Source organism: Buteo buteo, chromosome 4 (assembly GCF_964188355.1).
Source record: "Buteo buteo chromosome 4, bButBut1.hap1.1, whole genome shotgun sequence".
NCBI lineage: Eukaryota > Metazoa > Chordata > Aves > Accipitriformes > Accipitridae > Buteo > Buteo buteo.
Window position 1 is genome coordinate 33,291,046 of NC_134174.1, and position 26,484 is coordinate 33,317,529.

The 26,484-nt window shown below is 46.1% G+C and overlaps 1 protein-coding gene across 1 annotated transcript in view; it reads right to left on the reverse strand.

The window, feature by feature from the left end:
- Positions 1–19,526, reverse strand: part of PRKG1 (protein kinase cGMP-dependent 1) — a 525,032-nt gene extending 505,506 nt beyond the window's left edge. The window contains exon 1 of the mRNA XM_075025451.1: positions 19,022–19,526. Within this exon, the coding sequence (XP_074881552.1) occupies positions 19,022–19,287 (266 nt within the window). The 5' untranslated portion in view covers positions 19,288–19,526. The remainder of the gene's footprint in view (positions 1–19,021) is intronic.
- Positions 19,527–26,484: the final 6,958 nt, after the last annotated feature.

Below are 26,484 nucleotides of genomic sequence, written 5' to 3' on the forward strand. Positions count from 1 at the left end.
AGCCCCTCTCACCTTCTGGAGGACACATGTCAACCCCTCCCTACTGGGTTAAATAACCACAGCAGCAGGGGATGTGCTGGAAAAACAGGCATTTTGGGACCACAATCAACTTTTTGATATGATTTACAACCAAAGGGAGATAACATGTTATGGTTTCAATATTCAGTGTTACCCTAGACTGATCCTGTTCAGCAGCGTTACGTCCCTTATCAGAGGTGTTAATTAAGCCCGTGCTAAGACTACAGCCTAGGCTGGCAGCCCTTAACGTACATGATACCCTAATCCTCCACAGGGACCGAAGACCCTCATGGATAACATCGCTATGCTTCATACCTGATGCTTATGAATATTGCTGCATATCATGCACTTATACATGCTCTTTTCTTCCATGTATCCTCTTCCTCGCATAAGACTTTGTGGCCAGGAAGGAGATGGCATAGCATCCATCTATTCAACCCCAGCCTTAAATGTGATTTAAATTAATGCTCTGTCCAGACCCAATCCATCCCTGGTTCTCCCGCACAGCGGTACCAAACCCTTTTTTCCTTGCACCACCAACTACTCTGCCAAGCTATCTGAGCTAAAAAGCAATGAAAATATTAGGAAATATTGGCTGTGTGAAAAGGCAGAACAAGTATTCTGGTTTTAATAGACCTTTTACTGTCAGGTCAGGCATCATTTGGGTTTTCAGAGCTCAGACTCCATTTCAAGGAGCATCCAAGAAAGCTATCAATATGGAGAAACACACAGTAACCATTTTCTTCCCTCCTCCCCATCATTTGAGGCTCTCCGTCCATCTCCTGGCACTAAGTGGTGCCACAAGTCAAACACAACTTCAGTTTTCTCATTTGCTTGCAAAGCCAGATTCTTAGTACACTGGGCTATATTGCAGTTTGAAAGCAAAAGCTCCTGCTTAGCCACTATTTTCAGCTCAGACTTGGTATTTTTATGACTAGAGATATGCTTCTGAAGCCTTCACAAGTTGAAATACTGCCCCTTTTCCACATATACTTTTGGTCACTGGGATTTTTTAATTTAGGATTTTTGCTCTCCTCTTTCTGTTTGTCAGTTGTGGCCATGCAATAACTTGGAAGGGGTGTTACAATTTCATGAGGCCAGTAGCTGCAAATCTCCAAGCCTATAAAGAACATCCATGTGAACACATGCCATTTAATTACCTGTTAAAAAGGCACACATACTTTGCAGTCTGCAAATATCCCCTGTTTCACTTAACATCTCCCATCAGCGATGGCCTGCCAGGTCCTTTCCTGCGGTGCCATACACCATTGCTCCCTGGCCAAACCAGTACCTTCACCTCCTCTTTGCTGGGGAATGCGACACAGGTCCATAGGAAACATGGCCGGCATTCACCTCCACCAAACAACATGTCACATCAGCTGTCCTGAATTTCTTCTTCTCACCCCACTGCTTCTCAAAAGGCAAATCCACTGAAGCCCCCCAAGCTGGAACCAGTGATTGATCTCATTTCAGAGATGCCAACGATGCAAGTCCCAAACGAACCTGCATCATTTCTCATTTCAAACCTGACTATTCCTTCAGTGCTCTTAAATGAGAAGTACGCTTAAAAAGAAAAGTCTTTGTTTAACCTCCTGGATGCTTTTATTGGTTAAAGATCAGTAAACTGCCATTTATTTTAGTGTGCCAGGCCTGCTTTATCACGCTGATAAACACAGTAATTACTTTATGCTGAATACATCTTTGAATGTATACTAGTGGAAACTATATTTGTAAAGGCAAAAATGAGAGACCACCTAAAGGTTTTAAAGATCAGCCAGTAATAGGATGACATTTCACTTCTTCAGGAACATTTGTCCATAATGAAAGCAATGTCTAAAGCACGTAAAATTGGGTCATAATTATCCCATTATCATTGCATGGGTCTGAAGGCTAGACCAAGATAATGTCAGAGGAAAATGTTTCCTCCACACTGGGAAATCATTACCTCAATAGTTTCATTAGCAGAGTATTAGGCTCAAGCAGCTTCTGCTGTGAACACACTCAGACAACAGAAACAGCCTGAAACAGCATCTCAGCTGTTCCCTCAAACCTGTTACTTAAAACCGCCTCTAACCATACAGGTTGGGGAGAGAAACACTTCTGATGGGACCACCAGAGAGAAGAGGAACAGAAAAAAATCACACAAGCTTGAAGTCATCCTCATGTTCTCAGCACGGCAGCTGCAAATAACATACCTAAAGACTTACATAGCATGTACTAGTATATATATAGGAGCTACGTATATTATGTATACATATATGGGTTAGCATGTCAGGAGCTACATAGGATACACCAGCAGTAGCCCCATCTCTAGAGCACTGAAGATGTCTTCAACCACCCCGAGTCCATCTGTTGCAAAAGAGCCGTGGCAATCCTGATGGTTTCCAAGTGAAAGACCGCCTTTGCTTTCAGGACCAGACACCTTAGACTAAGAAGAAAGGTGTTAAAATAAAAGGAGAAAGAAAGGAGGGCCTCTGTATAATAAAAATCAAAGTGTTAGCACAGCTTTGCCAAGACACTATGGCTAGAAAGAAAAGACTCCTACCCATCAGCAGCACAGCCTGGCTATAAACACTAGAATTGTCCAAATACCACTTAATTCACATTAATTGAAGGAGGCAGGAAGAGTTGCATGATTGGGATGGTAAACTCAATGGTCACAGCTTCCTTAGGAAGGCAAAATATTGTTATCAGGCAAGTCCCTTGAAAAAAATGATCTTATGGGTCAGCGTCTTAACAGATAAAACACAGAGTGGAATGCGTTAGGGACAGCTAAAATATTGGAAAACAGAGTGGCTCAGGTCTTTATACACTGGCTTTTCAAATTTTCAAAAAAAGGTGGGCCATTAAATTTTCTCTGCTGATGATCTTCAGCAAGTTCTGAAATACTAAGAAAAACATTTTGGAGAGCCAAAGGAAAGCAAGCGCTCCACGAAAGTTTTTAGCAGGTAAATGGAATTGCACAGATAATTGTGGCAGCTTGACATCAATCCTGGACATCCTTTGGGATGTACAATTCTCAATTTAATTGCTGAAGAAATTAAGGCAATATAACGAATGCCAATCTACATGGCTCTATGGAAAATAGATCTCATGAAAAGAACTTAGCGAGTTTTATTAAACTGCCTGCAAATTGGGTTGAAAAAGCATTTGCAGCCATGTAACGTAATTAGGCTGCTGTAAACTGGCTGACTTACAAACTTGAGCTCGTTGAGCATGTCTCCACCTCCAGGGTTTTTTATCTCAGCAGAGGGGAGGTTAAAAGCAATGAGCTACTGTCGGAAAAGAAGCGTGAGAACGGATGGCTAATCCAGCAAACAGTGAAGGCAGGATTTAACAGCAGGACCATGAAGTTGGACGAATTCAGGCTTGAAATGTGGAACAAATATTTAAGGCAGAGCAATTAGGGCAATTAATCTTTTCAACAGTTTGCAAGGGACCATGGTGCTTTCTCAGTCACCAGCAAATTTTTAAACCACAATCAGAAGATTTTTTTTCTTTTTAAGACAGAAATACACTACTGAAAACAAAACCTCCAAAAAGGCTAATGGCCCATCTCCTGCAAATCAGGCTAGATAAGCACAGTTGGCCTTGCTGACCTTATAAGATACCCACTTATGAAAACTAAAGTAATTTTCATTCATTCTTCTGCCATCTGACATCTTTCAGGCACGCTAAAAGGGCTCAAAAGTGGATATAAATGTAATTGTAAAGTCTCTTTCTCTAAAACAAGGTTACGCATTGAGTTTACAAATGCTGTCAGCCCAACATCCTGCAGGCTTTTCAGCCCGGAAACACGCGCAGAATACAGATGTACGGACTTTATCAGCTCCGTATTATGCCTCACACTGTGAAAATGATTGCATGACGAGTAAATCCAACGCCCACGCAAATAACTGCTGCTTCCAGTTCCTAATGAATCACAGACCCAGAATGGGGTCAGCAGAATAGTCATTGGTGGCGGGGGGGAGCGGCAAGGGAAACTCAAATGGACTGTTTCACAGGCTTGCTTGGGCAAGAGTGATCAAAGAAACACTAGTTGGGGAGATTAATGACATAATTTCAGTGGACAACTAACCAATATATTCATATGAATTTTTCCCCCTGTATTTTCACATTCTATTTAAAGCCTTTTAAAGAGAGTTGATTTTTAGCCACTTAATATTTAGCAACAGAATGAAAGAGAAAAAGAAGCAGCAGCCTCCCCAATACAGAAGTCAACCAACCCAACATGAAAGAGGGAGATCAGTTGTACCTGCTTTCTGATATCAGAGTAGCAACTACAGGTTATGGGTCAACCCAGTCAAAAAGGCGCAAGAGTTAACAATTAACAATAAGCTGCAGCAGAAGGAGCTGGGTGGGAGAGACACAAGTGATTCAGCATCTTCTGGATGCAAATAGTCTCTGCAATGAGCTGATTATGTTCACTGATGCTTTAGGATAGATTTAACTGCACAGAGTCAAAAAAGATTAATCAGGCACCAAAACTTCCATAAAACTGGCCTTCAGTTGACCCGTGACACCATTTCCACTTCCCTTTCCCATGCATTTTTGCCCTTCTGCCCCAAAACATATGGTTTGATGGAGTGAGAAATTTCATATCCATAGCACTCACACCAGCTTAACCCATTTTTTCCATTATCTCCTCCCGACAGAAACGAGCCTCTGGTTGAAGCTGCCACAAGCGACTCCCCACCAAAAGATAAAACATTCGCTTTGAATTTTTTTTTCTTTAATTATCATTTTAATGCTGTGGAGGGGAGGGACAAATTTCAATTTTGCTTCAACCCTCTCTGCTCCACCAGGACTGAATTACACAGGAAAGGGAAGATGCAAAACGTGAGGGTTTCTGCAAGGGAGACCAATCACTCTGCTCTGCATTTCCAAAAAGGCAATCCAGTCCTTTCCCTGAATCGGGCACCTGATAATAAAACTGCAGGTCAAAGCAAGAAATGTGCTCCTGGCAGGGAGAGCCTGACTGCCAAAACACCATTTTAAAGCCCCAGCCACATGTTATGCAATGAAAGGGAACATATAGATTTCACCCTTTACTTTGACACAAATTTCGTAAAATAGCGTGAAAAATCAATGGGGGGAAAAAAAACCCTCCAAACAAAAACCTTTTATGCTGTTTTGATTTTTTTTTTTAATTTTTTTTTTTTTTTTACTATTCAATAGTCCTTTTCTGAGCTACAGAGGCAGCTTAAGACAGAAATAAAGTTGCCAACAAGGTGGCCCATGTATCATCTACCCAGGCATTCACACAACCTGCTCCCCGAAGACGCGACTCCTTGCTGTGCCGGGGTGTGAGCTGTGACAGGGGACGCATCTCCCCTCTGCAGAGCCCAGACAGCAAGACGGAGCCTTTCTTCTGGGCTTATACGTGAATAGATGTCACCTTGCGAACATCCAAACGCAAGGAGAACTGGGCATCAGTAATTGCGTGGAAAGACTTGAAACAGGTGGTGATTTGAAGCTTACTGTGCAATCCCAGTAAGATTGCAATCCCAGTGCAATCTATGCACTGTTGCTAGCAGCAGGAAACACAAAAAGGAGGCAAAATGGAGCAAATGCAGCTTTCCCAGCTGGCGGGGGGAATGCTCCATTTTTGAGCAATGGCCATAAATGTGGTTGATACCTCAGGTCTCCTCCTGACCCTGCTACTAGCCAGTACACTCACCCTGCGTAAGTTCTTCATGTTTCCCATGTGCAAAATGAGGGCAAAGAGACTCACTTCCAAAGGAAAGCACTTTCAAATCTACTTACAAAAAACACTCTAGCACCTGTGGTGGTGTTCTATGAAAATTTTCCCTATGGAAGCTGATCTTGGGATTTTTTTCCCTTCCATTCAGGCTGAAATGCCATCAGAACCGGCCACAAGACTTTGTAAAAAGGGTAAACCTAAACCTCCCTGTACCCCTAGTCAAACACCAGCCTCCAGCTGAGCGCCACATGCCCATCCGTCCGTCATATCGCCAGGTCAAATGGAAGATTTAATCTGAAATGGAAATGGTGTCTTGCTGTACTGCATCAACGAATGGCCGTTGTTTGTCCTTTTTTGTGGTCTGAGCCTCATCCTCATTTCAATTCCTTTCCTGACACCAATGTATTATTTTTTAATAAGATGATGCTTTCCTATTTACTGAAAGAGACAAGTCATCAAGCCACTGCCCATATGTATATACCATTATTGACACTTGCCATAATGAATCCAATCATTGTACATGTATTTATTCCCCATCCTCTTCCGTTACCCGCACGTATCGCTGCTGTGCTCCACCACCGCTGCTGCTCTCCCTTTGCACAAGCTCTACAACTCTGTCTTCACACCCATCCTCCCAGTGGGTCCTTTTTATGGATCTGGAGATCCTCTGTAACCTGGCACTATTGCACTTATCCAAGTTTTTCCTGTTTGCAAAGCTAAATTCAGTAACCTAAAAGCAGACGCAGCAAAAAGGAATGATCCATTTCTCCAAGATTGTAGCATCTTCCATCCTGCTCCTCATTGTGGTGGAAACATTCACATAAATCATGTCTGGTTAAGCAAACCATGTACCCCAGCATCATAAAACGTATTTTTTCCCCACTTTCACTGAGCTTGATTATTCCTTGTTTCTTCTTTTCTACACCAAAGTGAGTCCTGGCTAGCTGCCATCTGCCACCCTCAGACTTCTCAATTCTTGAAGTGCTCAATGTTTGTCCCTTGTCTCCAGAGAGACAAAATGTGCATCACCACCAAGATTCCCCCTGTTTAGCATCAAAATGTTAATACTGTTATGCTGCATTTAATAAATAAATAAATGGTAATTTTCCACCATTTGCCCCCAATCAACACAGTAAATACACAGCCTACATGGAGAAACCGCCTTGCAGGAAAATTGAATTTGATAACATAAGAGCCATTCAAGCTGCGTGGAGGGTAATGGGCCAAGTAAGCAGTCAAGTCCAATTCAGCAGAAAGCTGGTTATTCCTGGGGACTTTTTCAGGAGCTCCAATACTGACTTGGGAATAAAATTCCTTAATTGTAGGTTACAGTAGCTGGGACCAAATACCATGTTGCAAAGAAGGGCTCTTCTGCTCTGCACACAGCTGCAGCTCCTTGCTAGAGGGTCAATGCCACAGCAAAGGAAAATGCATTTCTGCCAGGTAAATATTAAGACCCTGGTGAGACTCTTAAAACAGGAGACACTTATTTTTGAGAACGTAACTGTCCCATTATCCTCTTCTAAACAACTTTATTCTATCAGTGATCAAATTGCAAAATAAACCAATACATGTTAGTAAAGGAAAGATCTCATGCTATTGTTTGACACCCAGTTCTTGTCTTGAAAGGAACATGAACAGAGACAAGTGGGTTAGTAAACTGCTTGTGTCTATAGGGCGCAAGTCTGCAGGTAAATCTTGCCCAATATTATCTTTACAGGAAAATTTAAAAAAAAAGTAGACTTTTAATTTAAGTCCGAGACTTTTTTTCCCCTCATCCTTCTAAAGTAATTTAGTATTTAAGGAATAGGAAAATGGTCTCTTTTTTTAGGAAAATTTAAAATCGTCTCTGGATAAGTATAGGATGACTTCTGTTCTTTTTAATAAAAGACAATGGGAGAGTAAAAAAAGGGGGGGGGGGGGAAATACACTGCTGTTTGGTTGTTTTCAAATGCCCATTATATGGCCAGCCATCCTCACAGAAGTTCTCATACAGATATCATAATGCCTGGCTCCCCATGGACTTCACTTGAATTGGCTTTTCAAGTTTTGCCTGTAGCCAAAAATGAGACTGATTTCAGCTCTGACTTAATGAGATAGCTCATTATTTTCCTAACCAGAGGCTGAGCCACACCCAGCAAGCAGCACCCCCAAAATACAGGTGCACTGAGTTTGCTGGGCTCAGCTGCCCAGACCTCAGCCCCTTACTGAGAAAGCCAAACTGTCACGCTTGCCTCAGCTCTAATTCTGTTTTCTATAGTAAAAAACCAAACAAAAACCAACACAACAACACTTCTCATTGCCCTCTGACCATCATCTAAAACCAGCCAAGCTACTGTCTGCAACGGCGTGTAAATACTGCTCTTCATCCACCTTCTCGGTCCTTCTCTATGACACTGGTAGAGCTGCTAGTGGTGGAGACTCCATCATCTTGCAGATCTTCAGGGACCACCTCCATGTGAGCAGAATAGGAAAGGATTGGCAGAAAGAAGGGGGGGAACAGTTGCACAAGGTGGCAACAGAAAGCAAGGCAGATCTGTGCAGCAAGTGATTTCCATGCTTCTTCTGCCTCTGCAGAGATGCTGCAAGCAGTGAAGAGGCATTTGTGGCCCTGGTTTCTGAAGGTTAAGGCTGGGGTTACCCCAACATATTTCACCTGCACTACAAGTTTAAAAGAGCCCACGGAAAAGCGAAACATCCCAGTGCTCACGGCGTGCTGCCGAGATGAAACCTGTAGATATGGTCCATGCTGAATACACACAGCCAAATTACCCCAAGACAGCACTTCTTCTCCCTTGACCACAGTGAACAAGCTCAGACTTTGTGTGCAGAAATGAAGCTGTTGGACAGAAATGTCCAGGTTGTCTCTGCTTTCTTCATACTTGGGTGGCTCCCGGTCTGGCCAACTTTAGGGCTGCACCAGGAAACGCTTTCATTGAATGGATGTGGGTGGGTTGGAGACATCCCATGTCCAGCTCATTTCAGGATGCCAAAATACAGCTTGCTGCTCTTCCAGCGGCTCATCAAGGGAAGCTCATCCCACTTGCCCATGCTTATCACCTTCTACCCAAGTGACACAAATTTAACAAATTGCTTCATTTTTCTTATTTTCATGTGGTTGGGCCACATGAGCCCTCTGAGTGTCCAGGCAGGGAAACCAAAGCAGAGGGGTGTGTTGCAATCCATCGTCCACAGCACCATCAATGTGGTCTGCGTGGTGTTGCACGGTGCAGTGATGGGGACAGAACAACATACCCAACATCGCCCAGCTACAAGACCTGACTTTAAAGTAATGCAAGACAAAAAAGTACCCTTAAATAATAAAATCCTTACTCTAATCCCCAATGACACGCTCAATGTCTCGAGCGTGTGTTGTATTAGTCACCCAGGAGCTACGCCGTGTTCTTTATCTGTGGTTTTCTTCCTCCAGTCATCTTCTCAGACACCACTGCCCTCCAGTGATAAGTGCTGGGAGATGAAAAGCAAAAATGCCTCGGAGTACCCTTAGAGACACAGCCTTGTTATTGCCAACATTTTCCCCTGTGTCTGCCAGACTAAAGCAACTTTTCAGTTATTTTACCAAAAATACTCTCTGCCACACTGCAGTCTGTGTTTCCTTCTGCTTGTGACTGCAGTAACGATCCCAACCTAGCTGGGAGCTGCTTCCTGCTGACAGCAAAAATAAAAGGTTTTCTTCCCACCAAACCTTACTAAAGTCCATGGCAGCCCCGAAATACTGGGCACGTTCCTACAGATGTGGGACAAAACTACCCTCTAATAATTGCAGAGCAATTTTATAAAGCAGAATTACCCACCCAAGCCTCTTGCATCTGAGAGCTGTTTGCTCCTCCATGGCTTTTCACAGTGCCACCTTTCCAAATTACATCAAATCTAACTTTTCCGTGTTTGCTGTATTTCCACAATAGTCCCCCCAGTGCACAGTTTTATTTTCTTTTGACTTTCAGGAAAACCATGGACTTTAACAAGAGGGGAAATTTGATGTATTTACTCCTATTTTTTTTTTTTTTTAGATAAATTTTTAAGTGTAGCAACTCCCCACCAGCCTTATTCAAAGCAAAATATCTCTCGTCGCATCTTTCTCTGCACCATAGTAACTTCTGACATGCCTTCAAACCATTAAAAACAGCCCGGCTGGAAGCTGCCCTTCAGGATGTGTTTCTTAAGGAACCCCTTTCTGCTACACCCACTGATTCCAGTTATTGAAGTTGCGTTTTAGCTTAATAATTACTCCAAAGACATCTACTATACACCACAATTTTGGTACCATGTTAAGCCACTCAGAGGATTTGGGTATATTTTGGGGGGATCTCAGCACACTACCTGCTCAAGAAATTATCCCCAGTTATCCTTCCCATTTTCAGATGCCACAGGATAAATAATACAGAGCATGGCTCTTGGGCCAATCCTCAGGATACAAAGCATTAAAGAGTTTAAGAAATTAAATACTGACAATATCACATGCAGATTTTAATTTACTGCTACAAGGAAATCACAGGTGTTATGTTTTACACCATTCTACATACCAATAACTCTCAAAACCACAAATGCACCAAGAAAGCCAATGCCAAAGGAGTACAAAATAAAACCGATTTAAGTCGAACAGGAGGCTAAACCTTCTTTACGTTTAGTTAGATCTTCAGCTTTTGTTTTCTACTGTCTCTCAAATTGTACATCACCACAGGTCGGGAAGACTTTAATATCACATGCACCTGCTGCTGTACCAGTATGCGTTATCCATGAGATGCCTCTATTAAAGCTCCACTTGATATACTCTCCCTGTAAATAGAGAAAGGTTTCCAAGCCCTGGAGAGAGCAGACAGTCCTGCTCCAGTGTATATAACAGTATACCACGCTCCTCACATCTTTAATGGACAATTTTAATGGACCCTCACTCTTTCAGAGATGCAGCAGCATCTCTTGGGAGGGGAAAAGCAACACGAAGCTGCTTTGACTTGTCCTTCACAGCTCATCAACTTTCAGGAAAGCCATCGGCTGTATTTTAGGCCTATACGTAATTTCCTGTTCTAACTGACATTTAAACTAAATGAAAAGTTATACCTGCTCTGTTACACTGGAATCAAATGCTTTGGAGAGCATTGCCAAAGGCACCTGCAAGACCAACAGGTGTCTTTATCAGCTAGGCTCAACACCAGAGAAGGATTCAAATGAGCATTTTTATTTAGCCCAACATTGTTTAAATCAGTTCATGTGTGCTACAGGGAAACATCTTCCCTTGACACAAGTTTTTGGGGATTTATTCAAACTTCTACCTGAGAAGAGAGGAAGCCATTTGATAATGAAGCAGATCTCGTTAATCTAATCATCAAGCAGCAATCAAAACTGAAGCTGCTGGAGGCAGTGAAGCAGGAGGTCAGTGGGGGACAGCAGCCCTAGTCCTGGTCACAGGCTCGCCAGGATGGCACTCAAGCCTGAGCCGAATCCAGGATTGTCCCTCCCTGGCTGCGTGGCATCTCTGCTCTCCCAAACCACCAAAGCTTTGGTTGACCCTCTTGCTATGAGGTCTGGCTACAGCCACAACCACCTTCCTGGCGGATTTGACTTCAAAGAGCTCATCGCTCAGGAGCACTAAGCCACTGGCATCTCAGGAACCCCAGGAAGATTTGGTTTGGAGGGTGTCTGGTCTGCTCTCGGCACAGCCAGCATTACAGCTACAGCAGGTTGCTTGGGCCTGTGTGCAGGCGAGTTGGGGCAGTCCCTGAGGATGAAGAGCCCACAAGCCACAGCATCGGCAGGACAGGTTTGGGCACTGACTCACAAAGTCCTTTTCTTACTCAGGTATTTGACCACCACCTGCTCTTTCCACCTCTCGATACCCCACTGGACATAGCCAAGAGATTTGGTTCCACTACTGGAGAGGTTGCTCCCCCTCCTTTTTTGCACAAAGCTTGGGCTTTGCCCCAGACGTGAATTCGATCCAAAAATATAAGCATCACCATTTGTGCTTGCAGATCCCTGTGGTTCAGTCCGGAGCATCCTAGCTCCTACCATGTGTGTGGTCCTGAGCTCGGCCTTCCTCCCTCCAGCTTTTTTAGCATCTCCTTCATGAACACAAGCTTCCTGTGTGACTACAGGGGTTTATTACTAATGGAACAAATATGCTCAAAGAACATCCATGAGCAAAACGTAGAAAAACCCTATAAAAAAAACAGCAGTCCTCATCTTTTCCAGCCGGGAGGTCGTGGCAGAGGGTAAAGCTCTTTAAGGAGACCTTTGCCAAGCTCTGTTAGATATTTTCCAGGACCTGCATCAACTCCACAGGCAACCAAATGGATATCTTGGGAAGGCTTTTCCCCCAAAGTTTCTCATTAATAAAGCTGCAAAGAGGGACTCGCAGTCTTATCTTAGTCCTTTCTATCTCATTTTACTTGATACACTTCACCGCCTGGGGGATTTTCGCTAGAGAATTACCTTTTCCATGGTACAGTTCTGACAAAAATGACACTTGCTGTGATTAAAAAGCAGCCAAATAAAGAGCGACTGTGGCCAAGCAGTTTACAATACCATATATGCCCACATCTACATGCTGCTTTTAAAAATGCAGCGGCAAGTGAGACACGGGACCCTTTTTCTCCTCCAAACCAAGCAAAGTCTGCAAGCTGCTGCGAAAAAATAAAGCAACACATTTGCTAGATCCCGTCTCCCTTTCATATTCTTTCTTAAAAATAAACTCATGTCAAAGATCTGAGAGAGAAAAGCAGTTTATCATGACCTTGCCTGGGAGCGCAGCTATAGGTTTAAAGCTTACATTTAATCCCATTTTCAGGGATTCGTAACCAAAGCAGGCAAGCTCTGGGCAAGCAGAAGGTGCGTTATACGGTAATCTGGCAGCTGCCTGAAAATCTGTCTGCCTGCGGTTTAGTCCCCCAAGGGAGGCACCAAAAGCCTCATGACTTGAAGCATTTAAAAATAGGCAGAAGGAAGAATTTGCAATGACGCCGCTGGGAACAACTCTGTGTCAGCTGGGGACGGGCAGTGGCAGCTCATCCCCTGCCTGTCCCGGGCCTGATCCTGCCCCCCGGGACCAGGTAGTCACCCCCTGCCCAGCATGGGTCAGTCCCAGGGTGCTGAGACCCAGCAGGTGATGCATGAGCCATTAGCTGTGACAGTGACAGTCAGGTTTGGGACATCGCGTCACAGTGTTGTAGGCTTTCCTCGGTGCAAAACAAAGCAATAAATAGTGAAACTAAATATTTCAAGTGTTCATTAAAAACCACTTGGAAAACTTTTAGTTCTGCCATCTTACCTGCCCTTTTTCACAAGAGCCAGGGGTCATATAAAATAATCTATTTTTTTTTACATTTATAGCTAAATACATCTTTGATATTATTTTTGCAGGAGGTGGAAGGCAAAGCTCGATTTAGCTGCTTTTGCTGTGCTGCTGTAGCGGTGATGCTGTTCTGCCCGCAAGGAAGCGCCAGATATGATGGAAAAGGCGTTGTCGGTCGCCAGGGCTGCTGGTGACAGACAGACGGACGCCTAGCCATAGCCGGCAGAGAGGTGCCATCCGATGCCCTTTGGGAGCGTGATTTCCCTGCGTTGTGGCTCACTTTTCAGGTCTCCTGTGAGCCAAAGGAAAGCAATGCCTGGGGAGGGGGGAGCGGTAACTTCAGCCCATTAAAAATTAAAAGAAGGGAAATGGTTTCAATTGATCAACCATAACCGTTTGTTCCTCTCTCAAATCCTTCCGCTTATTTTACTGACCTCAGCCCTCTCAAGGGACCCGATGACCCGTACCATACCTCTTCCTACGGTGTGCAACAACCCGCTCGTCTCCAAGACTTCACTTGCTATCCTTCACTGCTTCATGCCATAGACTGAGTTGCTCCATCCAAATAATTTGAGAGGAGATTGACCAAGCAAAGACTCCAGCTCCCATTACAATATTTTCTGGCTCTCCCCAAAGTTAAACAGCACCCGGTCAAACTTCCCTCCTTCATACTTTCCTCTCTTTGGGTCAGCGACACGCTACTGACACTACAAGCAACACGAGCAGCATTAATTCCTCCTATGTCAATATAACTGAACCTAATAAAATCGTTGCAAGCTTTGGTGTCAATTGCCCAGGAACAAAGCATCCAAGGAATGCACTGTCGCGGCGCGCCGGGAGCAGATGGGAGCCGATCAGTGATGGGTAAGTGAGGGAACAGAGGCATTTTTAGGGTAGTAACTAATGTCAAAATTACTGTGGTCCCCCGTACCATTCCTCTGAGCTTTGGAAAGTGATGCTGATTCTTACAGAGATATTGCTGAAGAGAAATAGCAGACACACAGAGGACTCAGAGATAGCAAAACCTGCCTGTTTAAACTATTTAAGGCATAGCTGCTTAGCGGTATCAAATATTAGATGAGTTGTGGTCCCAAAATGTCCTTCCCTTAGCTCAAAGGCTGTCCTTAGCTTAACTGAAGTGTTACGCATTTGCAGCAGGTTATGTATTTGCCCCCCAATAGTCAAAAAATAAAGCAGATGCTCATTTTCCAGCCTCCCAAGGCCTCGAGGGACAGCGGTTACAGGTACCAGGGAAGCAGTTGGGTTGTTATTCACATGGAGGCCAAGTGCAGGATCGATATTGCTTTAGCGGCTGGCAGATGATGAGATCATGTCTAAATTAATGCAACTCAGCCACCCGGCTGGGAGCTGAGTTCCCAGAAAGAGGGCTGGGGGAGGAAGGGCACAGCCCCGGCTGCCCCAAGGAGGGAGAAACACTCTCCTGCCATGCTTGGGGTGGTTGGAACAAAGCATGGGTGAAGCCATCAACAGCCCAGCCCTCCCCAGCTCCGGGGGTGATGGAGATAGCCACAGCAGGTGAGCTGTAAGCCACAGCGGAGTTATGGGGAAGGATAAGTGATAAAGAAACAGAAGATCATGCAGGGGATCCCTTTGCTTTAGGCTGGTGCAACCCAAGCAGCCTGGTCCAGCTTTAAGGACAACCTGGCCTTGAGTTTTGGACTAGAAAGCTCCTGCATTGCCTGGTTTTTACCCTCCGTGCGGTCAGTCCTGGCCTGAGCGGTACCCAAAGCCCAGCTTTGGCAGCCATGAGATGGGTTGATCCTGCCATCATCAAACACCAGCTTATCACAAGTGTTGGAGCCAGGAGCTATATAAAGTTGAGAGCATCCACTCCGATCCTCCATCCACAGTACCATATAGACCACCTGAAGCCTTTAATACTGAGTTTAAACACCACGGGTGAACAGCTCCCAGCACAACCCCCCTAACACCTCAGACAAGGTGGAATTAGGGAAAATTATAGATTCATGCTGGGATTTCATCTGAAAAACCATCTGCAGGATGACTGGGCCAGGGCTGGGAAGCTGAAACCACAATACACCCCAATACCTCGCCTTAAACGTTAGACCCCACTGCCATCTTGTGGCAAATACTTCCCAAAATAAAGTAAAAGAGGGGAAATCCCGTTAAAAAGTTGTGGACAAAGTTAGCTGGTGCAGTGAGGAAGAGTGGGTAAGTTATTGGGAACAGGGTGGGGAAGGTCATCACTTCTCTTAAGTGATGCTGAGACTGAATCTATAGCACCGTGCCAGATACAAACTGATGCGGAAAAACACAGAGACAGGATGGTCCAAACCAAATTTGCAAAGTTGAGGATATAATCACACACAGAAAATGTAATTGCTTGTAAGGCTGTGACTGCCTTTTAGTCGTGGCTCTGGCACATTAATACCGGCAAAGATTTAGTCACTGTTTCAAAACATTTAACTGTTTCCAAAGTAATTTAGTGTCACCATAGTTCAAATACAGCTTGTCGACCCCAATAAACAGGATTGAGCTGGAATTAGGTATTGCACCTCTGAATTAAAGAATGCAGTTGCTGGAATTTACCGAGAGGATGATTTAAAAGACGGGGATTATGGCTCACATCAATCATTCACGTGGCACAAAGCATCTTCGGATGCTGAAAACCTGCAGATTAGCACCCCTCGACTTTTCAAAAAGCACCTCGCTGCAGGAATGAGGCCGTTTTGAAAATCCCGGCGGTCGTTATCTGGCTGTTAGTCCTAGCCAAGTGCTTTGAGTACACCTTGGCATTTACTTTTTGCATCATTTATCATTTACAGGGCTCGCGCCGTGGCAGGGCCTTTGCTTAGCAACTGGGGATCACTTCCTAGGAACCACTTTCCGAGGCATTAGCAAAGGGCCTCGATTGCTGTATCATCCAGTCACGCCGCGGATGGCTCTTACCGTGCTAGGAAAAAAAACGATAACAAATTGTTTTTCGTTCTTTGTACTGCAATAAGCAACTGCCAGCTACTGCATCAGACAGCATCGAATCCATGTGTGATCCAAAAGGCTTACTGGGTTTAGGTACAAGTGAATAAAAACTCACTGAACGAACATAAAATAACAAGTCATTTACAAGAAGTGCGTCCCTTTCCTCAACACAGATCTCCACTAGCAAGAACAGATCGAGAAAACAACAGGGAAGAATAATATCTTGAAAAACAGACATAGAAAGTAGCAGCGTCCTGACTATTTTGAAAGAAAATCTGATTTATATCTCTACACCTGACCATCTATGCAGAAATGCTTTCTTCCATTAAAATCTATACAACTAAGTTATTGGAAGGAATAATGGCATAAACCCCACACTTCCAGACAAAAAGATAACAAGTCTTTCAATACCTTTCTGTTTTCTTTGGGTCTTTGCAAGTCTTTACAACTTTGACCCTGCTACACATTACAGGAATGGGTTACAAGAGGCACAATGTATTGCCAGAGACAAACTCTATTTTCTGCTTTCAGCTGGAATTTAACTAGTTCTTGAGTTTCTATCGTCCCGTTTACTAGTTTCAACTTCTTGAGAGCTTTAAATGTCAGTGTATATTACAGATATGCTTGCCCTAAATAAAATTAATTACACAGTCAATAGCTATATCTTTATCCTCAGAGATGAAAAAGCATTTGAAGGTTGATCCCGGACCTGGATAAAAATGTTTCTACCGGCATTAACTTGAAATCAACGCACAAACCAAACAGGCCTACACATCATATTGGGGGGTTTATGGTATGGAAGTTGTCTCTGGGTTTTAGAAAAGAGGCTTTACCTGTGTCCAACCTCTCAGGGACCTGAAAACTTGCGGAATGAACGGTTTAGATGATGCTATCAGCTGCCGTTGCTAAAACACAGGCAGGAGACTGTTACATGTCTATAAGTTACCCCCATAAATAAATAGGCCAAAACACTGTCAGCAGTTTTTAGATGCAAAAGCCAGAGAAACCCACAGAGACATTAAAGGGAGCTGGCACCAGACACCCACTTGGACCTCTGGTCGGCATCGAAAACTGGGAAACATCATCATCCTCTTGGCAGAGACCGACTGCAGCAAAGCCCTTTGCCCCCAGTGCCCAGGATGCCGTAGCAGCAACCTGGAACTGCATCGACGGGCGAGACGCCGCCAGAGAAAACACGCGTTTATTTAACCCACCGATGGGTATTAATCTGGGGGCAATAAGGGGGAAAAAAGGCAGGTTGCAGGCGCAGCATGTTCCATACACCGTGCAGCTGCCCATTGCTTTTCCAGCGATGAGAAGAGAGAATAATTAAGCGGACCTTAATTAAAACCTGAAAGCAATCCCAAACTGGCTTGGTTACCATTGTCATGGCTACCACGAGCGAAACCGAGGTATGGGAAGATGCCGGGGGATGAAGTGCCAGCCCGGAGGGTGAGGGAAAATGCCCACAAGTCCCACCGAGTTTTCCCTGCACGCTGAAACATCATCTCTGGGTGATGGCAACGCTGCAGGACGGGGCAAATGACCTTCACAACATCACCCAGACGCAGCGTTTTCTGGTGCCGGCCTGGCAGCCCAAGCTGGGAACAGCAGAGGAAAGTCTCAGGTGAGGATTAAACCTCGCTAGAGCTATGAGCAGGTTTAATAATTTCTAAATGAGCTATTACACAGAGGTGGGCACCAGGGTCCCTGCCATTACCACAGGTACCAGGCTGCTGTCACCTTTCCCTGTGGTAGTCGAGGCTTGGGACGATCACAGCCTTCAAAAAAAGCAACGCCAAAGGAAAAAGTTGGACCTGGGTTTCTTCTCTGGCTGCAGTACGCAGTCTCCTCTTTGGGCAGGGTGTGCAAAGGGATGCACTGACCTGGGGAAGGACGGACTGACACGCTCTGCTTGCGTGGCCAGCAGTCACGCACCTCCCTGGGCGTAGCGGTTTGTTTTATTAAATCCCCCCGTAGAGTCAGGAAAAATAATAGTAATTTTTTAAAAAGCCCAAAGCCAAGTGTTCCTCGTTTATCTTTAAATGAGTAATAGTCTCGTTAACAAAGGGCAGGGGACAACTATGGAGGAAAAGGCAGGAGTTCAGTCTGGGTGACGGCAAGGTACATCTTGTGAGAAGATCGAGGAGAACCGCGTGGATCCACACCCAAATACACCTGGCTATGAGAAATACTGTAATGAATGATTTTGCTGAAATAAATTGCTATGCGTGGAACAAATCAGACCGTCTCTTACTCGGCGAGGGCTGGCGACGGCGTCTGCCGAAAGGAGGGTGACGTGGGGTCCCGCGCGCTGCAGTCCCACAGAACTCGCCGGCTCCCACAGCAACTTCCCCGTCACACCGGGGATCCCCCCGGGGACTGAGGCAGCGCCGCACTCCCCCGTTTTCACACGGGGTATTAAGGCAAGAGGGTCATGCGCTTGAAACTGCCTGAGCCCCCAGATGGAGTGATGCAGCCCCCCTCCCCCAAAAAATACCAACCCTCTCCGTGGGTGCCTGACACCGGCACAGGGGGCTAACCAGAGGCAAAGCACCGGTGCAAAAGCCCACGGGTGGAGGAGCGTGGGCTTTAATTTTGGGCGAGCCCGTTAGGAGGATGGGGTCAGGAACGGAGGGGTGAGTACCTGCCCCGGGGAAGGGCTCCCTGCCCGGGCTGGCTCTCGGGCAGCGGCCAAACAACTTCCCCTGCTCCGCTGCAAACTTTTTCCCAAGGACCGGGGGAGGCACGGCGGCCGCCCCCCCCCGGCCTCCTTCCCCCGGGGAGCCGGAGCGGGGAAGGGAATGGGGGGAGGCGGCCGGTAATGGGTTATCCGATCCCCTGCAGGGCTTTTTCCCGGCGGCTGAGAGCCCCTAATGCACCCGCCGCTTCCTCCAGCCCCCCCCGGGTACGATCGATGCCACTTCTCCGGGGACCGATGCGGGTCGGAGGGGGGGGGTGCGCGGAGTCCCACCGCCTCCCGACTGGGGAAGGGCTTCTGGGGGGGGTTAGGGGTTGCCCGTCCCTACCTTTCGGCCTTGGTGAACTTGCGGAAAGCCTGGCGGAGGTCGTGGAAGGAGCGGTAGGTCTGCGGCTCGGCCGAGATGCCCTGAGCGCGGGTGGTGCGGGGCCCGATGTGCGGGCTGGGGGCCGGCAGCACGGACTGGCATTTGTGCAGCCGCCGGCGCAGTTCCTGGATCTCCTCGTCCTTCTCCCCCAAGCGCCGCTCCAGCTCCTTGATCCGCTCCTCCTTCAGCAGCAGCAGCTTCGTGAAGTCTCCTTCCAGCTCCGTCATTTTGGGGGGTACACCCCCCCAAACACACACACTCCGTGGGTGCTAGCGCCGAGCCGGTCCCGGGTCGGGGCGGGCAGATCTCATGGAGAGCAGCGGCCGGATCCGCTTCGCCGGGAGCGGGGCGGGTTTGGGGGGAGGCGGCTCCTGCCCGCCCCGGGTCAGGGCAGCGGCCCCGGCATCCCCAAACGCTGCCCGGCGCTCCGCCGGCTGCCGGGGAGCGGGGAAACCGGGAGGGAGGAACAAGCCACCCTCAAAAAGAGAAAGAAAGAAGGGGAAACGGGAGGGACAAGAAGGAAAAAAAGAAATAAAAAAGAAAGACAAGAAAAGGGGAAAGAGCTTTTGTGCCACTCTGCGAGGCTGGGATCCTGGAAATAGCAACAATTACCATGTGATCGGAGGGTGACGCAGCTCCTTGTAACTGGAGCCGAAGACTTGGGATTCAAACAAGAGCAATTCATAAATATTAAATTGCCTTCTGCTAATGAGCCACGTGGAGCCGCCCCCGGCCCCGCCCGACCCTCCCTGCCGGGAGCTCAGCATCTATTCCCCCCCCTCCGGGTCACCCCACATCCCACACTACCGCCTTACCCCTCATTGCTCCCCTCCTCAGCACCCCAGTCCCTCTCGGGTACCCCCCTTCCGTATAGCACCCGACCTCTGTCCTTGCCAGGGCACCCTACGTGCCACCCTCCATCTCTCCCTACCAGGACATCCCACCTACGTCCCCGCTGGGGCACCCCACATCCCACCCCTCTTGGTCTCCCGCATCCCTCCCCAGCAAGGACTCCGCACCCCTTCCCACCAGGGCTCCCTGTTCCCCACCCTTCTCCAGGTACCCCCCATCCCTCCCCTCTAGGTCACCCCGCAACACATACCAGCCACCCCCATCAGCCTATAGGACACCCAGTTTCCCCCACACAGGAGGTACCCCTCATCCCAGTACACATAGATGGTCTGCACCCCGTGCCGCCGAGGAAGCGGAGCCCCAGCACCAGGCACTCAGATACTGGGGTCCTGGTGGTACCCGGTCCCCCAGGGGGGATGCTGGTTGGGGGCTGGGGAGGGCAGGCAGCCCCAGTGCTTACCAGCAGGTCCCAGGAGGCAGGAACTCACCCTTCCTGGACTTATTTGGAAGAACCCATCACACACATGAATTTTTAATGCCGGCTGGCAAAGGGCACCATCAGTTCCCCTATCACATTTCCCTCCCAAGCCACCCTCGCTTCCAGGAAGGAGGCCAGGAACCCCTTATGGCAGGCAAAAAAGGGGGGCCTGGCCCAGGCCTTGGGCTCAAAAGGAGACCAGGACCCCCACCCCAACCTGGGGGCAGCCATGGGGTCTTGGCCCCTGGGTTTGGGACACACAGGCCTGCTAGGGCAGGGCAAGGACAGGGCGAAGCATCTGAGCTGGGCTTCGAGGACAAGGCTGTATCACAGGAGTCTTAAATTAAGGTGAAAAAATCAATTAGCAGCCTCTCTTTTAATGAGTTGGAGGTGGTAGGGTGTTTTCACACACTTTTCTATCTGTCCCTCCAGCCTTTCACGTGTGGTTGGAAACCTCTGGGATTAGAACTGCTCCTGGTTCCCATCCTCAGCCCAAGAGCATCCTTGGGACCAAGGGGTCAGGCAGGGCTGAGGGGGGGGAAGAGCGGCGGGAGGGGGGGAATTAAAAAATATTAATAATTGCATTTTGCTTTATTGAAAGACAAAGAGCGCCATCTCGTGTAGGAAACCATCATACAGTGCGGGGCAAAGATTTAGACAGACAGACAGACCCTCCACACGCTGCTCCTGAAGGGAAGGGGTGATGCTGAGGAGGGGCAGGCAGGAGCTCGGCCACACACTGATGCTCAGCACCTTCATGATATATTTCCCTGTTAAAATCTTGTTTCTTAAAACAAATGCTTCATTTAGGAAAACAGGAGCACCGTCCCTGCACTCCTCGGGGCCTTTTTGAAAGTGATTGCTGCCGGGGAAACTAGAGAAAGAAACACACTAGGAAGATACATAATTTCCTTATAAAACACATAATTGAGCAGTCAGATTTCACCAATATCAAACCAGGCTTTTTCAGGATTATGTTTTAAAACTCACTGCTCATTACTTATATTCAAGGATCGCCTATAAGTTTTGGCCTCCACGCAGAAAACAGGAACCAGGATAAATACTGAAATAACCACAATTTAAAGAGAGATGATAACCAAGCAATGCACGAGTGCTTTGTACCAGATTAGTGTACAGTCATAATATGGTTTTAATTTGAGGTGGAGGTAGTCCTCAGTCCCCAGGAATGTCAAGATGACCTGCGTGTGACAGCAGGAGGCACAGTGTGGGATGCTCCTCCGCACGTGGCAGGAAGGTCCCTCCCATGGTCCCTGGTCTTGCTGAAAGCCCCAGTCCCCAAGGTACAGGACTCCTGGAGAATTTCAGCATCTAATAACTTCAGAAATAACTTCACACTTCAATAATTGCCAAGGCACACATCAATAATTGCCAAGACCAACCTGGAAGCATCGCCAGAAAACCAGAATCCATGTAAAAAAAAACCCCAAATCCCAAATATACTTGGCTCAAATATATTTGGAGAGCAAGAAGAGGTGTTTAGCACTCACATTGGCCACACTGCTGCTGTTCCCCAACCCTCTTTCTTTCCTGACCAAGGAAAGCAGAGGGAGCGCAAGAGAACAGCAGGGACCTCCAACAAGTAGGAGCCACAAAGCAGTTCCCAAATGTAATTCTTGCATTTTTGTCCTACAATGATCACATGTGCACCAGAAGGATGCAACTTACCCCAAGGAGGTTTTGAAAAAACAGCTAAATGCTCTTTTTTTATTGGAACTGTGCAATTCCATGTTTCTACCTCAGTAACAGCATTTTAGGGATTGAGTCATTTTGCAGTCCTAGGGGCCAGGAGCACAAAGAGAAAACTCCAAACATACTGTGCATTAAGTATAATTATATATTTGCTGTGAATTAAAACAATGGCTAAGATCTTGTCATCATCATTGTCCTGGTTTTGGCTGAGATAGAGTTAATTTTCTTTCTAGTAGCTAGTATAGTGCTGTGTTTTGGATTCAGGATGAGAATAATGTTGATAACACACTGATGTTTTCAGTTGTTGCTAAGTAGTGTTTAGACTAAGTCAAGGATTTTGCAGCTTCTCACGCCCAGCCAGCAAGAAGGCTGGAAGGGCACAAGTTGGGAGGCAACGCAGCCAGAACAGCTGACCCAAACTGGCCAGAGGGCTATGCCATACTGTGTAATGCCATGCCCAGTATAGAAACTGGGGGGAGGGACTGGGGGGGGGGGGGGGGGGGGGAGCTTGGGAACTAACTGGGCATCAGTCAGCAGGTGGTGAGCAATTGCATTGTGCATCACTTGTTTTATATATTCCAATCCTTTTATTATTATTAATGTCATTTTATTATTGTTATCACTATTAGTTTCTTCCTTTCTGTTCTATTAAACTGTTCTTATCTCAACCAACGAGTTGTACTTCCCCCCCAATTCTCTCCCCCATCCCACTGGGTGGGAGGAGAGAGTGAGCAGCTGCGTGGTGCTTAGCTGCTGGCTGGGGTTAAACCACGGCAGCCACCACACACTGACAGCCTCTCCAGTCTTCACAGCTACATTACTGGACCCCCAAGTACAGACACTGCCTGTGACTCTCTCTTTTGATAGATGGAGTTTTTACTTAAAAGAAATAAAATCTCTGGAGCAGGAGACAGCAGAAGCAGGTCCCAACCTGCCTTCTCGTCCATGCAACCTCAGTTTTAAGTATATGAGTAGTTCAGCATTTGATCTTTATTAATATCCCATCTGGCTTTGGTTGCTTGGGAGTCACAGAAGGGAAAACACACTCAGTCATCTACTGTGGATCTAGATTAAGGGAGATATATATATATATATATATATAAAATATGTACATGCTACTAAGAACAGACATTGAGTTGAATCCCTGAGCTTACTGACAGCCACAGCAAGTCACCAAGGAGTGTTACCAATTTTACAACCAGCAACTGCTGCAGCTTCAAGGTCAGCTCCTGGGGAAGACCAAACAAGAGTTCACAGGCTTGCTCTGTGGGTAAATCACAGCCTCCCGTCGGTCCCTACATCAAGCCAGAGTCACCCCCAGCATCCATCAACCTTTCCAGGAACACGTCTGGTGTGGTATCTGGATTTAGCCTAAATCAAGTGTGGTTTTATCGGAAGATGAGCATCTTTTTGAAAGCACCGAGATAAAATGCAGCCTGCAATGAAGCAACAGCAAGAATCAAGGTGCTGAGTAGGGCCAGACATCTTAATTGGCTTCAACCCTCTTAAGTCCTCCAGACATCCCATATATATGAAAAACCAGGCATGGAGCAAAGCAGCTCCTAACTAGAAACCCTTCAGGGCAAGTGGGTTTGGAGCAACACAGCCACAGACCTCGCAGCAACAAGAGGCTTCAGCATTATCCCATCTTCTTCCCGGGAGGGGAAGGTGACATACCTGCCCCACCTTTCCTGAAAATTCACCAGGCAGCTGCAGAAAATAACAGTGCAGCCAGTCCCATTTATTCTGCATAGTCCCATTTTATCCTGGGTAGCCCCTGGTATTAATATTTTGCTTTTAAGATAGGGACAGTTGTAGCTATTGCCAATGGTAAGGATGGGGGCAAAAAACTGGTTGTAACCCGGGTAGCTCCTACAAGAGTTGGCAAAGAGTTTTACAGCCACCTAATTGGTGGTGCCTTTTATTAGCACTTTGTTTTTTTGAAACACAACTTTCAAGTCCAACCAGTGATACCCTGAGGGATTATAGTTTATCCAAGGAAAGCGCATGATACCATCTATAAGGAAGGGCAACATTTTGCCAGCAACACTGGTCCCAGAGGATCCTGAAGCAGCAAGTGCCCCCATTCCCGTGACTAACTCTCAGCTGTGGGTGAACATCCACCACAACAACTTTGCACATACAGAGGAGGCAAAACGCAATATGCTGCTGGAAGTAACCCTGTTGGCTTTGGCCAGCACTGCCAGAGCTTATTGTCTTGGCTTCCAGCAACTTTTCTGTTATGAAGCACTATAGAAAATAGTTTACAGAAAATAGATATGTAAAATATGCCAGCTATCGAACCCAGGAAGGATCAGCGCCTTCATTTCTCATTCAAGCTCCTTCTAATAAAGGCGGATCACTTTGCAAGCCTGAAACATGCAGACATTACTCAGACTGGGGCTGTAATTATCCCACTGGAAGCCATGCCAGCTATCCCTTAGTGTAACTTTAACAGAGTACCAAAGGTGATGCTGGATTTTTATAAAATCAATACCCTGGCTTTTATTCCTCTCGTACAGCCCCCACCATTTCTCTTTTAAACTCACTTCTGCAAGTGGAGAGCCTCTGCTGCAATAGAGTGGACTTGAGGTCACAGCTCTGTGTGTTTTGGAGGAGCCATATGAAGCCAGTAATTCCCCCATGTTAAAAAAATTTTAAAAATTAAAAATCAGTATTTATGATCTATTTAAATAGTGAGAAAAGTCTAAACATATTCCATCCCCCCCACCCTTAACCTCAGCTACATTTTTGTGGCAGCTTCCTAAGGGATGCAACTATCTTGTGGACCAGATGACACAGATGGAGCACTAGGTAGGAGTTTACAACATTTAGAAGGATTTACACTTGATTTCTAGAGGAACAGCATTAATAAAGGCAGCGGTTAAAGAATCCGTCAAGGGTATTTTTGTTTTAAAGGGCAGCAGATATTTCATGTAAGTCTGCCTAGAGGGTGTCTCTTCAGATGCATGGGTACAATGCAAGAAAAGATGTGGCCACATGTCCCATGGTACACAGTGCCCCAAGTCCCAGGTGTGATGCTGGTGGCCCTTGCTGGTCATCAGTCACATCATCACAGCATCTCCCAACCCTGTTCTCCCTTCACCTTTCAGCTTTATTTGGTAAATCAGCCCTTGGGAATAGCTGCAATGCCAAGAGGAGGGTGGTACCAGATCAAGTGCTAATTGAATTTGGATGGAGCTCAGGCACTCTTTGCCTTCTTTCAGATTTTCCTTTTTAATCATTTTTCTTATCACACACAAGATAATTTGCTATGGGAGGGCATTTTAAGATCACAAAGAGGAAGTATTAATTTTGTGCTGTTTCCATCTTCAGTAAACATCATTTTAGTCCCTGTTTCACCAGGTAATTTAATAAACTGTGTCACCTCCTCAGTATCTAATTTACTAACAGCTATGAGGCCTTTTCACCATGCAGTAACTCCCCAAATAGGAAGTAGAAAGCATCTAAACACAGTATTTCTTTGCATGGGGAAATGCAAAAGTAATTTTTTAAATTTTTTTTTAATCAGCCTTCTCAATGCCCTAGCAGCTGACGCTACAGAGCAGCCTGTCTGCTGAGCTCCTTGCAGAGCTTCTTACAGTCTTTCTTGCTGGCTGACACCTTCAAAAAGCGCCTTTCAGTTGGCTTTGGGCAGAAAGCAGGGTGTGAGGATGTATCTGCTGTGCATCTTGCAGCCCTAAGCCCTGCAGCTACTAAAGCATGCAAGAAATACATTGCTCCTTTGGATCACAAAGAGCATCCAGTGATGCTGCCCAAACATTTTTGTAGAACTGGATTGAATTTACACACACCCCCCACCCTGCCCCACTGTTAAATTACAACCCATCAAAATGACATTACAGACAGCATGAGTTGGAGAAAACTATTCTGATCAGGTATCTAGGATTTTGGCTTACAAAATTTCATTAGCTCACAGAAGTATAGCGATGTCCCACACCAAATATATTTCTTGCCGTGATAACCTGGAAATATCTCCTTGTATTCTTTTCCTCTTGCTTTTTGGCACATTTTCTCATCGTTGCTTAGTATGTGGTCCCATAGCTTTAATTTTATCTTGTATTAATATAAATTAAAATAATCTTCAGAATGTCACAAGCAGGATGTAATTTTCTTTAACTTAAGGAAAAATAGGAAGCCAAAAAAATTTATTTGGATACATTGGTATCGTCACATACATGCTTTTATTGCCAAGCTCTCACCACGACTGCTCAACAGCATCAGAGGCTGGGGTGTGGGGAAATCTCCAGCAACTCCAAGGACAGTGAAGATTTCATTCTAGTTTTATCCAGTCCAATCCTCCAGGCCCCACGTGGGTTTTGGCATATTATTATATAGATAATATTAACTCTCCCATCCATAG